This window comes from Calliphora vicina, chromosome 4 (genome assembly GCF_958450345.1).
Source record: "Calliphora vicina chromosome 4, idCalVici1.1, whole genome shotgun sequence".
Taxonomy (NCBI): Eukaryota; Metazoa; Arthropoda; class Insecta; order Diptera; family Calliphoridae; genus Calliphora; species Calliphora vicina.
Window position 1 is genome coordinate 12,105,675 of NC_088783.1, and position 16,379 is coordinate 12,122,053.

The following is a 16,379-nucleotide window of genomic DNA, read 5'->3' on the forward strand; positions in this document are numbered from 1 at the left end:
CTGTGTGTTGTTTTAGTTGCAGTTTTCGCAACAATCGCAAGCAAATTTGACAATTCTTTACACCACAAACGAACGAAAAATAATCATATGTTCAACTGACACCACCCCAAAAATATCACCCTTGAACATTATTAAACTGCCAAGGTGAGTTAGTCACAGATGTTCAGATTCGTGATACCAGATGTGAAAAAATAAAATAATAGTTTTAAATAAAAGTACGCACTAAAATAATGTTAATATTGAAAACAATTTTTTTGGTTAAAAAATTTTGGAGAAAAAAAATGTTTGTGAAAAAATAAATTTTTGGTAAAAAAAATGTTGTAGTGAAAAATGGATAAAAAATCGGATAGTTGAGGCTTATATCTAGCATTTTGTGGTCTGATTTTCTCGATTTTAAATTATTTTTTTTTTACTTCGGTGGAGCTCGTAGAATAGTCGGCTAAGCCGAATATAACACTCTTACTTGTTTAACTCTAATTTACAACATTTAGAAGCATCCAAACAACTCACGGACCATTAGTGACACATTTCCGCAGGTTATGCTTTTCGCAAAAAACATTAATTTATAAACATACAAAATTTCAGACTAATATTTTGTACATATATAAAGATGTCGCGACGATGTCGTTTATATATTTTTGTTCTGTGAGAACATTATTTTCTTTTTGTTTATTTTTTATTTACATCGCAAAAAAATCTGGATCATAATCCGAAAAATTAACAGTCCTGTAGAAATTACACTTGTTACACTTTTATTTTACATCAACAAAGTTACCGTTACAAACTTCAAAGTATTTCCCGTTATAAGGCCAACACTAACCCAAAGTGATGCCAGATTTGCCTAGTTAAATTTGACAAAACAAAAAAAAAACGAGTGACAGGGATAAAAATAACAAATGATAAAGTTTCATACAAAAAAAGGACATTAATTGGAAAGAGTTTTGAGAAGCTAAATACCATAGTGGAATAATATTGAAATTGTTTAATAAATAAAATATATTGAAAAGTTGTTACGCCTGGCCAAATGTTGCCAACAAATATGCTAGTGGGAGTGTATTTAGCAGTCACGTCGTTATGTACATTCTTTGAAATGACCAACTCTAGGACATCAACAATGTGGAAATTAAATGCTGAGACTGGAAAAATTCAAAATCTCGATATAGTGGGAGATGAAATGAAAAATTATGCTTCTTTAGATGAAGATATGCTTTACAATTTTAATGCCATGGCTGAGGTATATTCAAGAGATGAAACGTTTTTTACGATTGTGTCTTCCACTCGCATTGATAGCCACAGTGGTTGGTTACGTCAGTCAGCTGAAAATACTTTGGAATCATTGCTAGAAGCAAGAAAGCTAAAGACTGAAAACTCTTCAAGGGTTAAAAATAGAAAAACACATTCGTTTACACCCAGTATAACCATGGAAAATAAAATAGCACTAAGAAATAATACTCAAAATGTGGATACATTGGATTGTGGTCAGCCAGTTAACTATACCAACTATGATTACATTATAAATTTAGGAGCTCATTATAAACACAAACAAACACCAGCAATGCCTGAACCGGATGTAAGAATGCTTCAACAGATATTTCTAGAAACAACATTTTACTTTTTCCTCTTTTAGGTAATATATTTCTTCTTGCATTCCCATGACCAGGAAGACTATAAAAACTTTAATGTTGAAGCCTTAGAGAAACGTTTGAAACGTTTTAAGAAACAAAATCCTCTATCTGCTGAACTTTATCACCACATAGGAAACTACTGGCGTATCATTGGCGATCCCGTGCAGGCCATTAAATGCTTTCGTCGTTCATTAGATATAACACCAGCAGCATCAGAGGTTATGTACGATTTAGCTAAAGTACTATATAATTTACAATATCTAGATGATGCCATACATATGGCACGCAGGTAAGATAATTTTAATTAAAAAGTTTCTACGGAGCATATTTTTTCATTTATTGTTTGCAGATCTATTGAATTTCAAGCACCACCTTTTACCGCGTGGCGGCAATATTTATTACTGGGTGACATAATGAAAACCTATGGAGATTTGCGTGGTTCTATACACTATTACCGCTTGGCATTAGAACTGAATCCAACACAAGAACTGATTTTGAGATCTTTAAATGAAGCTGAGCACAGGCCAACAGCAACGTTGCACATTTATACTATTGTTATAATAGTTATATTAGTAAGTAAATTATCCGCCCTGTTCTGTAAATTGAATCCTAGTAAGGATTTCGTTTTTAAACAAAATCTTACATTTTGATATTCTGTAAAAAATTACTCGTTTTACTTTCGTAAACAAACCTGTTTCAAAATCAATCCTTTTTGAAATCACTCGATTTTCAGTACAGGTGGTATATACTAATATCTTTCTAAATTCTTATTTAGTGTCTAAGCAAGTGTCGATTTACAACTAATATGCATATGGGCATTTCCACAGAAAGGTCCATCAAGACCGAAAATAAAAATGTTCATAAACAATTTACAACTTTTGCACTAAACAATCTACACTATTTTTCTTAATTTTTTTTCAAAGGCGTACGAATGTCGCGTTCGGGAACGTGGAAATGCCCACATGTACTTCCGCTGCTGCATTCTTTCTATAACTAGTTATTATATTACACACATAAGTATAACATTGTAAATTTTTTTGCTTAACTCTAGGTAATAATGGTTTTAACTGTTATTCTAACATCAATGATAACCGAAGTTCGAGCTGATCATCATTATACAAATGGTCAATGTACCAGTAACTCAGATGCGTATGATGTGAAACCCCAGCGTCATTTTAATCGTGCCATGGCTATGCGTTCTTTAAAGGGACTATCAAATGCACGCTCCTCGCGTCAGCGTAAATATTAAACAATTACAAAAATATATTTGGTATTTAAATACTTCTTAAGCTTATTTATGTACTTTTTTCTTATTATTTCTTTTTAATTTACATTGACTGTGATAGCTTTTAAATTAGTCATATTTTTTCGATTTCTATTTAAAATACTAAATATATATATTCTGGTACTTAAACCCAAATAATAAATTATTAAACCAAAGAGAACAATTTCAAAGTAATTTGAAAAGATTTTAAAACTTTAATGAAAATTGTACGAATTGTTTTGTTCGTGTTTTCGGCTGATGTTGAAATTACACTTTTCACATTATACAAATTAAAATAAAAAATATATAGTATTTCATATTTAAGTTTTAATTAACATGTAAACGTATCTATTATGTATTATGATTTTAATATTCACTTAAGAAAAGAACAAAATAAATTGCGCACACAATTAAGAGCTATTTAAAAACAAAAAATAAAAAACAAATAAAGTTCGCAAAGAAAGTTTCGAGATTTTTATAAATTTTTGTTCATCATAATTATTATTTATTAAAATAATGCTTTAGAAAAATAATAAGAAAAGCACATGCGAGCAGGATCATTAAATTGGTTTATTTAGGCCGAATTATGGATATTTAAACGGAAAATATCATGGGCACAGAAAAATGTTCCAGCCAATGGTCTCAAAACGAAAATTTGAGAGAATGCATGTGGAGGATCTTCATCGCACTGTAAGAAAAATAGATAGATAGGTAATTGATAACGGTGAAATAGCTTATTTAGGAAGCGTGTACGACGATGAAATTTGTTTTATGGATATGAATGAGGATAATGTAAAGGGTTATAGTAAGTAGTATAATTTTAAATATAGTGACAACAAATAAGTAAGTGGTGCAAACTTAGTTAGCTAAGAGGAAATATTTATGAAGGTGAATCTAAATTTAAAAAAATATTCCACCAAAAAATTATTATTCGACCTAATTCGAAACAAACCGAATCTTTTCATATATTATACTACTAGTTTCCGATGTAAATTAATTATCTAAATGTAAATTAATTATCCGAGTCGGTCTCGGATCGATCCGTTGGCAATCTATCCAATCGCGTTCGACAAATCTATCAGCTTAATCATAAACTAAAATACCGCGGGAGAATTCTCACTTTTCTCCAACTGTGAATTCGGGTTTCTCCCTTTTTACCAACTGTAAGAGGAAATAAAAGTAGTTATTGTCAATGTGAAAAAGTAGAATGAGCGTTATTTTTTTCATAAGCAATTTTGGAGTGAACATAGGGCACATAGCTGCAAATATTTCATAATTCACCAACTGCAAGATTACATCATCAGAATTTATAAAAATTTCCTTGCAGAATTTCTCTATTTTCTTTTAGAGTTGACATTCCTATGTAGCCCTTTTAATCAGTTTTCACATAAACTTTAAGTTCTTTTCCTACCAAACAAGATTATTTTACTTCACTTATTTTTTTAAAAAAAAAAAAATTTAATTTTTTTTTATTGAATGTGTCCAGTAAGATCAGCAAAATTGACATCGAAAGTTCATATTTTATCGTTCCTTCGGAATTTATGATTGGAATGATTCCTCGAGACAATTTTTTTTCCAACTGAAACAAATTCTTTGAGAATATTTGTGATTGGTCTGTATATATTGTGAATTATTAAAAGAAGTAGTGCTGATGATGTTATTCCCGTTTGTATCTGATATACCTAACATCCTTTTCAGTCAACTCAATGATGTACTCTAACACTTATTAGTTAACAATTATTTGTTCACTATAAAAAACAAGGCCAATCTTAAAACTAAATAAATTTCAAATAAATCCCAGCTTTTTTAGTATTTAAAATAGATCATAGATAAATAACAAATGTAATCAATAAAATGAAATGATAATATAAACGCAATACATAGGGAAGTAAAGGTATCAATTAAATGTTTATGCAAAATGTTATAAAATAATGTTTAATGTAAGTTAATGCTGCATAAATCTTACCTGTAAACGTCCAAGAACATTAATTAAAACACCACCATCATACATAGGTTGAGAATCTACAGCTGTTATGACGCGAGAAATTTTTTGAAATGTAAGGCTCTATAATATATAACGAGATTACAAAATATAAACGAATTAAGTAAATTTTATAGAGTTATTGAGAGCAAAATACTTACATTTAATTTTTCCATAATTTTTGGTGCTCCCTGAATTTGTAAGCCCTCAAAGGACATAAAGGAATCTGTGGTCTAGAAAAGAATTAAAAAATATATATTTAATAGGTATGTAGAAGAATTAAATTTTACAGCTATTAAGTTTTTAAATTGACCGTTCTAGAAAACTTTATATTATTTAATAGCAGCCTCGGAACTAGTTTCATCTCAGTTACTGTAGAACGCTGTTGTGATTCTAAAGAACTTCTAACTATACATGGGTTCTATAAATCACTTATCAGTTCTGAAGAAACTTTTTGGAACCGGTTTTAAAACTTTGATTTTTTTGGAATAATAAAAATTTCGTATAAATACTGGAAATATTGGATATAATACAACATTGCGTTCTACGGTAATATTCGGGAAATGAATATTATTCCAAAACCTTTTCAATCGAATTCTATATTATTTATTAAGCATCCATGCAACGCCGGTGAATAAACTCCATAATCTATTAAGCACATTCCCGGTCTGCTAAGGCCAATTCTAAAATGAACCAAAGAATCAATAGTTCTCATTTGCTTCCTGAAACTAGTTCCAAGCGAGACAAATATCACTGATGAAAGAATATGTTGTTGTATATGTATTTGCTACGTAAAGCTTCCTTACCTACAACCAGTTCCGACAGGGACAATTTCAAACAAAAAAAATCATTGATTAAGGAAGGGTTCCAGAGATGTTCCAAATAATGTTTTTTAGCTTCATAACGCTTTTTTAGATCTGGAGGTGAGCTCCAAACAAGACGAGTACCGGCGATATGAAATCATTCTATAACTAGTTGTACAAATACAACTAGTGAACAATTTTAGGTTTAGTATTGTATATTATTGTCTAGGTATACAAAAATTAAAAAGAAATACAAATGATATTGAATAAATCAAAATCCTTAGTACAGCTTGATAGCACAAAATTTCCAAAAATTAACAGCATCCATCCTATGACACTCTAATGTAGTTGTGTTTTTTGTTCTACTTCTTTTACCTCATTTTCATTTGTTGGGTTGCTACCTAAGATTATGGAACAACAAATTAAATACTACGCAGTCGAAAACTCTAGCCACACCCATTAACAAGTTTAAAACATTATTGCTAAGCTAAATATGTATAAGCTTCCTTTTTTTGAATAATCTGCTAACAAATTACATTGTAGGTACTTAAGATGTAGCAAGAAATCGAATTTAATAATTTGCTGAAAGTTTTCTACTATCCGAGAAATAACCAATTTGTGTGTAATTTAACAATTTGATCATGAAAACTACTATGTAGCTATACTATGTATGATGCCTTCAATGTGGCTCCCTTAGAAACTAATAACATTTTTGGGTCTAAAAGCTGCAAAACTAACCCAACTTTAAAAATAACTTTTAAGTACACAAGCATATTTTCCAGAGATAGTACAGGAAACTAAATGCCTAATTAAAATTTACTTTCAAATTTTGTAGAATATTTAAATGCTTAGCTTTAATTGCACATGTATGTATTTGTGGAAATCTTTACATTAAAAACTTTATAATTGCTCCCATGGCAATTTATGATCTCATTGAATTGATATTTCTCAGATATTGAACATTCTAGCATTTGCATTTTCCGTATCTGTCATTTGTTTATCACTAACAAAAAATTCAAGTTTATTAGTTTTCACAATTATTATTTTAAAAAAAATTGCCCTTTTATGGCATGATTTTCTTCTTTTTTTTACTCACGCTATAGAAGTTAACCACATTTGCTCGTTGCAGCGGATCATCGAATATGGCATAGTACTGTTGGACAAATCCTTTGCCTATATCTTCGTATTGTGGATTCAATGCCATTATGTTTATTAACTTATATTTAGAATATTAAAGAAAAGATAAATGGAATTCCAATAATTCTTTTCTTTTTTGTCGTACAAAAAAAATTAATAGTCAAATTCCGACAGTTGCACTCACACACACGCACGCATTCGTCCCCGGCGAGTTTTTGTATGATTTTTTGCGAATTTATTCGCACTTGTGTTGCCACATTGTTTGTTGATTTTGGGCATTAGGTTTAAAATGGGGAAAAAAATTATGGAAATATAATTTACGTACATTTCCAACATTCAAAAACATACTTATTTGTTAAAAAATCTAATTTTTTTAGAAACTTGAGCTTTTAAGATTTTAATCAAAAAGAATTTGAATTATTAAAAAAATAGTAAAAACGTGTTCTACTGATGTTTTGGCCATAAACATATTTCTTATAAGAATTAATTTTAAAAATATGGCACTATTTAGAGTGCTACCATATTTTTTTGATAGCCGCTAAAATAGGGTTCTACATAAAGTAGAGTTTTCTACATTATTCGATTTAATATGTGAACATTTCATTTATCACAATTCAATAATATAAAGTCACAATAATAGTAAAAATAACAATATGACCTACATACTATAAAATATATGAATAAATATAAACAGTTTAAGGTATATCTTCTTGATAGCTGAGCATCAGGAATATAGCACGACCATCTCAAACCTTTAAAGAATTAATTCAGAGATATCATTGAACTTGACTATCATAATGCATAAACACTGTGAAAATAACTGTGAAAACTCGTCGTAATAGATAAAATGATTATCTCTAAACCACAAAGTATACAGAGATGTCAAATTTGACGTTTCAAAAATTCAAAAATCAGATGATAGGGCAGTTCTCTTAAAAAGGGATAGCAAATATTTTGTACTATGCCAATATGGTGGACAAAGTAATAAACCATTGTTTTTTGCTTTCAGTCGACTGCCGCTATTTATGAATATATACTATCAACATTAGTGTCAAATAAAACTTTTATTTATTTTAATTGATACCAAAATCTTGTCGGCATTAACATTTCTTAAACACTTACAATTTTGTAATTTTCTGAATTGAGCTTTTTGCACAAAAATAACAATTAATCCAAACTTTTCAATTAAGCGCAAACTGTATTTTTAATTTTCGACTTTAAATTTTGCGCCTCATGGGAAACGCGAACAGTTTTAGCTCACAAAATACGCTTTTCCGACTTTGTTGGGCTAAATTTATTAATTGTTTGACATTTTGCCACCAAATATGCCGATTTGTTTTTTTTTACCAAATTATTCGGAAGACGATTTATAGAACCCTACAAAATATATAAAATTCTTGTGAAACTGGCAACTTTGTATATGTATCAGCAGTGTTGGTAACTTGAATCGTATATTTTAGTGATAAACTATTTCAAATTTGTTTAAATAATATCCTTTTGAAAATATAACATTATTAAAAATGAGAATATAGAAATATGTAAAGTAGTAACGATAGGCCAGGTAATTGCATCAGAATTGGAATATGGAATTGTAATCTTGTTAATATGACACGATTTTGGTGACCATATCGATATATTGATGTAGCATGCATTTGTAAGTTATTTGGTAGTTTGGAAAGTTGATTTGAGCAGATTACACTGTTTATAAGGATCCAGGATATAAATTGTGGAATTTACAATCTTATACATATATAATAGCCATACTGCTCACGCTGAAGGATATACAAAAATCACTTTCATGATGCAACATGGTCAATTTGCATTGTTAAACTGATTTCAAAGTCGCTAAATTACCATCATTGAGTATCAGCAACAACAAACACTCTTGAAGTACAACAAAAACGATAACCAAAATTGCCAATACATACAACAGGCAGGAAAGGGTATTTAACGCATGGTGTGAATCATTTGCTGTATAAATAATTAAACTCAGACAACAATTTGGGTTGCACTACTCCATTAAGTACAACACAGACTGATTAATTAAGATGAATCAACTGCAACCGCAGCTGCCGAAAGGTTTTACGTTGCTCGAGAATCAGGTGGCCGGTCATACTTTCTCACCCGACACTCAAGCCTTGGGTATGCTGAAGGATGAATCAGTGGGATGTGTATTAAAGCCGATGGGTAAACCACAGTGCGGTGAGAGGGAATTGAGTTTTTACGAAAGTATAACAAATGCCAGTGACCCCGTATTGGTGAAAGCTCGTGATTTGGTGCCAAAGTTTTACAACAAACTGAAAGTGCAAGTGAATTTCAAAGAGCATACATTTCTAAAAATGGAAGATCTCTCGCATGGCATGAGGAAACCTTGCATAATGGATATTAAGGTAGGCAAACGAACCTGGGATCCATTGGCATCGCCACAAAAACGTCAAGTAGAAGAGCAAAAATACTTGCACAGCAAACAAGTGTTGGGTTTATGTTTGCCCGGATTCCAAGTGTACAAAAATGGTGTCTTACAAAAGTATGGCAAAGATTATGGCAAACAATTGGATACGGCAGGCCTGCGAGACACAATTCGCAAGTTCTTAAATGCCGAACACAAAGTCTGCCGGCCATTGGTGCAAGAAGTATTAAAGCAACTTTACCGTATACGGGAATGGTTTAAACATCAGACTGTCCTGCACTTCTACGCAAGTTCCTTATTGATTATTTACGACTGCGAGGCCTTAGATTTAGTACAACAAGCACAACAAAATGGCACTTTGCTGACAAATGGTGACGCTGATGCACAACTTAAATGTTCCAATCATATAAACTCTAACCCACCAAATGACGAGAAATGCCTTGAACATATTACACACAATTATACTCAAGCCACAATTTTGGAAGATTTCGTAAAAGTACGAATGATTGATTTTGCTCACGTGTTTCCCGCCGAAGATGGGCAACTGGATAGTAATTACTTATTTGGTTTGGAGAACCTCATACAGATACTTGAAGAATTTAATGTTTAAAGTAGTTTGTAAATATGTTATCCTAATTGGCTTTGTGGCCTTTAAGCTCCCACTTGTTAAACAAATCAACCAATCAATCAACATTGTTAGAATTGAATTCATTTGATTTGATTGTCGTTGTACCATTCCTTTTCATCCAGCTCATTACTTCATTATTACCATTAATTAGTATTGTAGTCTTACTTATATGTACATGTATGTATGGTATTTATTATGTAATTAGTTTGTAAAAGTTTTATTATTATTATTAATTATTAAACGATAATAACAAAGCGAGTATGATGATAAACATGTATGTATGTAGATTTAAAACACGATTGCATATTTATTTTTTTTAATTGTTGATCAGCCGCCATACCACAACCTCAAGTGGTTCGTTCAACCCTTTAAAAAAATATGATGTCCAATGTAACAAAAATAAAACAAATAAAATTTAATTGTGAATAATTATTTATGTCTATTTATAACCATTTTTTCTAATAACTGGGATTTTTTCTTAAATTGAAGAAAAAACACTCAAAATTGAGAAAGAACCACATTGTTTAAATATGAAAATACTGATATGATTCAAAAGATTTAAAATTTCAAGTTAAAACGTGTAATACTATATTTAGACTAATTTTAAAATTTGTATCTTCGTATCGAATGTAGTCTCAAAGTGGTGGTCTAAATATATTTTTTTTTGGTGAAATTTGTGATGTTTAATTTTAGAAATTATCCTTCCATTATCAAATATCAAGGTTGGCTACGGTACCGTTATAGAAATAACTGCAATTACCGTTAAAGAAATAATCCAAAATATTGTTTTGAATCGTTAAAAACCTTGTGGTATCAATCTATCAATTTGAATTTTGGTATGAATTGAAAATCAGCCCATAAACGTCGATTTTTCATATTCCATTTAAATTTTTATCTGCAATAGTCCAATTTCAGAAAAAAAATATTAAACCGACTAGACTATTTGAAGAAAATCTTATTTTTTTTAAATTTAACTCTGAAATTCTCAGAGTTCTTATATACCCTTCACCAAAGTATAATAAGAAAAATTTTTAAATTTTTGGTACAAAATTTATGTTGAAAAAAAAAATAATGAAAACTAATTTTTTAGTTAAACAAATTTTTTGGCGATAAAAAAATTTTTGAAAAAAATTCTGTAGAAACATATTTTCCGATTTTGAACCATTGCCGGAATGCTAATTTTTTGGATAAAAAAAATTGTTGGAACAAAATTATATTTCCCGATTTTGACCCATTGTCGGACCAAATTTCTACTCAAAAATCGGTCGTATTGTCGGGCGATTTTCATAGCAACCGAACAAGGACTATACCCGATATATTGATGTATCAAGTTTGGTGGGTTCGGTTGGTTGATTTCTACTAACGATAGTTTGGCCTTGAAGGCTTTATATTACTTGAGGAAAAATAAAATAAATAAGCGAAAACCGGTTTTTTCGATTCTAGTGAATTGTTCTGATGTGTCCAAAAAAATTGTATTTGAGTGACAAATATACGGTTATTTCAAACGTAATGCTTCTTTGTTGATATAACCGAACAAATCTATGGATATAATTTAATCATTCGATTAGAAACAAAATTGGTTATCACAACTTCTTGCACTTCTAAACTGTGATTATTTATCATTATAATACTAAATAAGTAATAAAACAGCATTAACAATTCAAAAATATTAAAAACAAAGGATTTTTGTTTCTACTGTAAAAATTGTTTGCATACTAAGCTAACGATATGCTTTTCTTTTAAGATAAGGTTTGGCACAGCGAATAGTCGGTAGATCAGTACTTATTTCATTCCTTTAAGCAGTGCAGCAATATAAGCATTCGGCACAGACGAATATATAACTCTTATTTGAATCAATTAAATTAACTGCGCTTATGTTTGTGTCTTTCATATTGTAATATTGAAAAGCTTTCATTACATTTTTTTTTATTAAGTTCTAAATAAATTGTTAAACACTAATATAATGCAAAATTAAATACGGCATTATGCTGCTGTAAATGTTTCTCTTAGGCCTTATGATCGATCCCCTTAAAGTGTGTAGTCAAGTTCATAACGTTCATATTGATTTTTCGGATCATTTGTGATGCGGGGATAACCTGCTATCAAAGCGTCTTGGCCACCGATGTAAAGCGAATTGTAAATCTTCCAGTAGACATCACGCACTTTGCGAGCCGGGTGGAACAGGCCCTGCAGGGTGTATTGCAATATTTTAATTGGTCCCAATGAAACACGCAAACCTTCAACTGCATCCATAAACGCTTGGACCAAATGAGGAGACGTTTCGAATATATTGGGCCAGACATAGTTAAGCAAATGCACGAGGGCATCTTCGCAACCAAAACCGTAAACACCCAGAGACATGTGTTTGATGGCAGCACAGGCCGTTTGACGATGCACCAAATCACGATCCATTAAAGCATCTTCCAGCAGAGGACATACGGCGTATATATAATCTTTACCCATTTCGCCAATATATTCGAAAAGGAATGATAGGGATTTGAGAACACCGTTCTGCACATTCAATTCTGGTACTCGGTATTCATTCATTAGAGCTGGCAACACGGTAAAAGGACGACAAGTCTCAGCTACAATGGCTATAGCGACTGTGGTGCAAACACGATTTTGACGTTCCTGCACTTTCAGGTTGTTGAGTAAAGTGGCCAGCACATCGTGCGGACCAATAGCCTTGGCAATGTAGCCAAAAGTGTTGACAGTAGCACGACGAATTGCCTTTTTATGAGCCTTCAACAACTCCAAAAGCTCGAAGCAAATACGCATCCATTCCCTGGCGGACACATACTCTGGACCTCTGTCTGCTATACGACCCACCAGATCAATACAATTCTCTTGGACTTTTTCATGACGATTTTTTAAAATGGGCGTTAAACGTGGTAAAAGATCTTTAATGGGCGGTGTCATTTTGGTCATGCCTATGACATTAACAATGGCTTTAAGGGCACCCAGAATACTACCCAATACTTCTGGATATTCCTCGCCCAGGTATTCATAGAGAACGACGCCCAAATGGCCCATAAGTTTTTCCTCTTGGCAAGTCTTCATTACGATGGCAATACGGGAAATTAAATCAGCCGCCTGCTGTCTTACTTTGGCCGATTTGTTATTCAAACGCCAAAGAATGGTACCACAAATTTGTGGCAAATAGGGTTTAACACGTTTACCCAATTGATTGACTATGGTACCGAAACCATTCAACATTACCACATCCTCAGTGGTTTGTTCCTGGAAAGCGTAGAGTATACCATCAATAAGTTGTTCTTCTAGGCGAGAATCAATGTCGGCTGCACCTAAATTACCCATGATTTTTTCGATAGTCTCCATGACCATTTTGCGATACTGTTCATTTTCATCCTTTAAATCGTCCACAATACGATTGATAATTTCCGAAGCTCCCACTTTATTGGCTATTTCAACTGTAGTATCAACCAGCTGCCGATAATTACGACGATCTAAAGCCATGCGATGATTCCAGAAGAATTTAAAGAAATGAGGCAAAATCTCCTCCTTAATGTACTGAGCTTCTACACCATCTGTTGCACAACATTGCTTTACTACTTTCAAGACAATCTTCTTCATTTCTTCATCCGGAGACTGGAACTCACGTATCAAAATAAGCATTACTTCACGGGTATAATAATTGGCGTATTCGGCGTCCATCAGAGGAATTAAATAGCCAATGGCCTTTAAAAAGGCAGCTAAACCTTTGCCACGATGTGTGCGAATACCTTTCCATAAGGGTTTTAGCACCGAATCGAATGACTCAATACCATAGGGAGTAGCGGCTTCGGCCAAAGCAGCTATAGCCAAAGCTGTGATGGTACGAACTTTTTGCTGTTCATCTACCAAACCATGTTCAATAATTTCCACCAGTGCCTTTAGATGAGGCAAAATAGCACAACCCATTAGAATGGCTATTTGTTGGACAATTTTAATACCGGTGTGACGAGCCTGCCAGGATTTTTTCGATTTGCACACAGCTTTTAAGAACGGCAATAGAGAGGGTATACCCAAAGCCGAGGCGACAACAGCAAATGCACGAGCAGTGGTGTTACGCACATACTCATCGATGTTGTCGATATCAGGACGCATAGTAGAGATCATAGTTGCCAGACCAGCGGCTTTGGCAAGATTTGATATAATCTCACGACCCTCTACACGGGCGTAGTAGTCCTCATCGATAAGCAATGGTTCAATAACCACAAGAATCTTGTGAACATAAGGTCTGACCAAATCATCCAATTTATACAAAACTCGATCGATAACTTTAACCAAAAGATGTCTTTCTTGATCTTCCAAGGTGGGAGACATAAGCAATGGTAGGATTTGATTAAACAATGGACCTGCCCCAAATTCTCTAGCCTTATCGGTAATTTGTCTTAAAGCTGATTTACGCATGGGTGGTGAACCATTCTTAATGGTCAGCAAGAGTTTCATTATTTTACGCTCCTTCATTTCTTCCGGAGACAAAGAATCTTCATCGACGTCTACAAGCAATTTATCAAAGTACTGGGCATCTTCTGGTTTCATAAATGGTAAATTTTGTCCTTTTGGTTGATTGTCCATAAATTTGGCATTTTTATCCTCCACTTGAATAAAGAAACCGGCCGGTGTGCCAGCAATGGGCGTAGGCGTGGCCATTAGTTTACGGCCAGGTGTACGTAGTGGCACGTAACCGGCTGGTGGTGGCAAAATTTTATAGCCAGGAGGAAACATTTGATCAAGTTCCTCATCAGTGAAGGGGCGATTTCTTTCATCGATCTCTTTTTCCCATCGGTAGGCTTGTAGTTGTTCGGGAGTCATGGCAGCCAATGCTCCAGGAGTTGGAGTAGCCATGGCCATAGCTTTTACACCAATGGGTGTAGAGCCGCCGGGGGTTAACATTGGTGTTACATGGCCGGGTGTAGCGTGTGGTGTCATGTTTGGAGTCATACTGGGTGTCATAGCCGAAGGTGTAGCATTAGAGGGTGTCTCATCCCAACGCGATCTCCTCTTCGAAGCACCTGGTGTAGACTCCGCAACAACATTATCACTTGTTCCTCGGTCCGGTTTTGGTGTCTCTGCCCAACCACTATGTCCGGGAGTTTCCCTTTCGGTCTTCGGCGTCTCATCCCAACGATTACGTCTAACCGACTTTTCATGGCCTGGTGTTTCATGACCCGGTGTCATGGCATGAGCTGGTGTAGCATCCCAAATACGAGTTGTTACTCCTGGCGTAGCTCCTGGTGTTTCAGAGCCCGTTTTATGCGCGGGAGTTTCATCCCATCGATGATCAGCTGGAGTTTTCTTTGAAACGAAAAATGAAAAATTTAATAATTTATTACAATATTTAAGCATGTTTCTTACCTCTTCCCATGTTGGTGTGGCGGCACTACTCGGAGTGGCAGCTACCTTTGCGGGCACAAAACTGTCACTTACAGTTTGATCCCAACGTCCACGTTTACGACCACCCTCTTTCGGTGGATCCGGTACAGTTTTCAACAAAGTACCATCTTTTGATTTCTCAATAATTTTACGTCTTAGCTCACTTTCTTCTCCCTTCAACATTTGCTCTCTCATAATGTCGGTATAAGTACGCGAACCGACATCCGGAGTTTTTCCACCCTCAGCAAAGGGATCTGCACGTTCGGGTGAAATAATAACACGACGACGTTTCTGCTTATATTCATCTTCTCGATCTGCTATAGTTGCTCGTCGACGATCAGCCAAAGGATCAACATCTTCCTTGCCCTTAAAATTAAAAAAAGATAATTACTTTAATCATTATTTTTTACATATTAGCTTTACAATAACTCACCTGAGTCACATCGTTCATAACAGATTTTGGAGCCGTGTAAGTGGTACGCTTTTGTGCTACTGGTATGCCCTCATCTTCATCCTCATCGGCTTCTTCATTCGGCGCAATGGAAGTATGATAACCATCGTAGCGACTTTTAGCTTTTGCACCTTCATCATAAAAATCGGTGTCATAAAAGTTGCCACTATCCAATAAACCTACACCTTCAGTGGAACTCTTTTGTACTTCCTTCTTTTTTGATTGTATATCAGCTATTTGAGCCTCAATGTCTGTAAAAAGTATAATTTGCAATTTAGTAAGAAAAGTTATTTTTACAGAAACTATTTTCTGTTATGATAGTATGGATTCAATCTTGGAAAGATTTCTACTTACCCTCATGTGTACGCGGAATATTTTCCATTTTTTCCTTTTTTTGTTAAAACGTTTTAAAATTTCTTACAACAAACTCTGAGGACTGACACTAAAACAAAATGGGAGTGAAGAAAACAATCTTTGGAAATAATACACTAAATTGTAACAGCTGTTTAAGATTGTCGGGTGGTGAGTTTATGTTGTAAAAAATGTATAGTAATCCAGTGTCATTTGTTAAATTAGCTATTTAATTTTCAGTTCCTATAAAAATAAGTTTCAATCAAATTAAAATGTTTATTTAAATTTTTGTTTATAATATAATTCTGTATAAATATTTATTATATGGTAAAGCAGTGTATTATAGCATA

At 33.3% G+C, this 16,379-nt stretch overlaps 4 protein-coding genes across 5 annotated transcripts; 2 read left to right on the forward strand and 2 right to left on the reverse strand.

Moving 5' to 3' along the window:
• The first annotated feature begins 845 nt into the window (after positions 1-845).
• Positions 846-3,371, forward strand: LOC135957556 (uncharacterized). The gene is made up of 4 exons (XM_065508331.1): positions 846-1,570; positions 1,628-1,914; positions 1,975-2,197; positions 2,677-3,371. Exons 1-4 carry the CDS (start codon positions 1,025-1,027, stop codon positions 2,872-2,874), a joined length of 1,254 nt encoding a protein of 417 aa, XP_065364403.1. The 5' UTR covers positions 846-1,024; the 3' UTR covers positions 2,875-3,371.
• On the reverse strand, positions 3,362-7,008 carry LOC135957557 (probable nuclear transport factor 2). The gene is made up of 4 exons (XM_065508332.1): positions 6,770-7,008; positions 5,032-5,103; positions 4,856-4,954; positions 3,362-3,577 (listed from the first exon to the last, which is right to left on the reverse strand). The coding sequence occupies exons 1-4, from the start codon at positions 6,875-6,877 to the stop codon at positions 3,464-3,466; spliced, it is 393 nt and encodes a 130-aa protein (XP_065364404.1). The 5' UTR covers positions 6,878-7,008; the 3' UTR covers positions 3,362-3,463.
• A 1,629-nt stretch (positions 7,009-8,637) lies between these two features.
• On the forward strand, positions 8,638-10,278 carry Ipk2 (Inositol phosphate kinase 2). The gene has a single exon (XM_065508525.1). It carries the CDS (start codon positions 8,859-8,861, stop codon positions 9,828-9,830), a length of 972 nt encoding a protein of 323 aa, XP_065364597.1. The 5' UTR covers positions 8,638-8,858; the 3' UTR covers positions 9,831-10,278.
• Positions 10,279-11,720: 1,442 nt separating this feature from the next.
• Sf3b1 (splicing factor 3b subunit 1) lies at positions 11,721-16,157 on the reverse strand. Of its 2 annotated transcripts, XM_065510073.1 has the most exons (4): positions 16,033-16,157; positions 15,661-15,929; positions 15,210-15,593; positions 11,721-15,149 (listed from the first exon to the last, which is right to left on the reverse strand). In XM_065510073.1, exons 1-4 carry the CDS (start codon positions 16,058-16,060, stop codon positions 11,877-11,879), a joined length of 3,954 nt encoding a protein of 1,317 aa, XP_065366145.1. In that variant the 5' UTR covers positions 16,061-16,157; the 3' UTR covers positions 11,721-11,876. The 2 variants fall into 2 exon arrangements, with proteins under 2 accessions (XP_065366145.1, XP_065366144.1); XM_065510072.1 differs by having other exon boundaries at positions 11,721-15,593.
• Between the last annotated feature and the right edge of the window lie 222 nt (positions 16,158-16,379).

What these genes read in the sequence shown, in the direction of transcription:
- LOC135957556 (XM_065508331.1), top strand. Translation starts at nt 1,025, where the DNA reads ATGTTGCCAACAAATATGCTAGTGGGAGTGTATTTAGCAGTCACGTCG. An exon ending in CAGCAATGCCTGAACCGGAT is followed by an intron (nt 1,571 to 1,627) that starts GTAAGAATGCTT and finishes TTCCTCTTTTAG; the next exon opens with GTAATATATTTCTTCTTGCA. An exon ending in TTGTTATAATAGTTATATTA is followed by an intron (nt 2,198 to 2,676) that starts GTAAGTAAATTA and finishes GCTTAACTCTAG; the next exon opens with GTAATAATGGTTTTAACTGT.
- LOC135957557 (XM_065508332.1), bottom strand. Translation starts at nt 6,877, where the DNA reads ATGGCATTGAATCCACAATACGAAGATATAGGCAAAGGATTTGTCCAA. An exon ending in ATGTGGTTAACTTCTATAGC is followed by an intron (nt 5,104 to 6,769) that starts GTGAGTAAAAAA and finishes ATTCTTTTCTAG; the next exon opens with ACCACAGATTCCTTTATGTC. An exon ending in ATGTTCTTGGACGTTTACAG is followed by an intron (nt 3,578 to 4,855) that starts GTAAGATTTATG and finishes TTTTTCTTACAG; the next exon opens with TGCGATGAAGATCCTCCACA.
- Ipk2 (XM_065508525.1), top strand. Translation starts at nt 8,859, where the DNA reads ATGAATCAACTGCAACCGCAGCTGCCGAAAGGTTTTACGTTGCTCGAG.
- Sf3b1 (XM_065510072.1), bottom strand. Translation starts at nt 16,060, where the DNA reads ATGGAAAATATTCCGCGTACACATGAGG. An exon ending in TATTCCGCGTACACATGAGG is followed by an intron (nt 15,930 to 16,032) that starts GTAAGTAGAAAT and finishes TACTTTTTACAG; the next exon opens with ACATTGAGGCTCAAATAGCT. An exon ending in TTATGAACGATGTGACTCAG is followed by an intron (nt 15,594 to 15,660) that starts GTGAGTTATTGT and finishes TTTAATTTTAAG; the next exon opens with GGCAAGGAAGATGTTGATCC.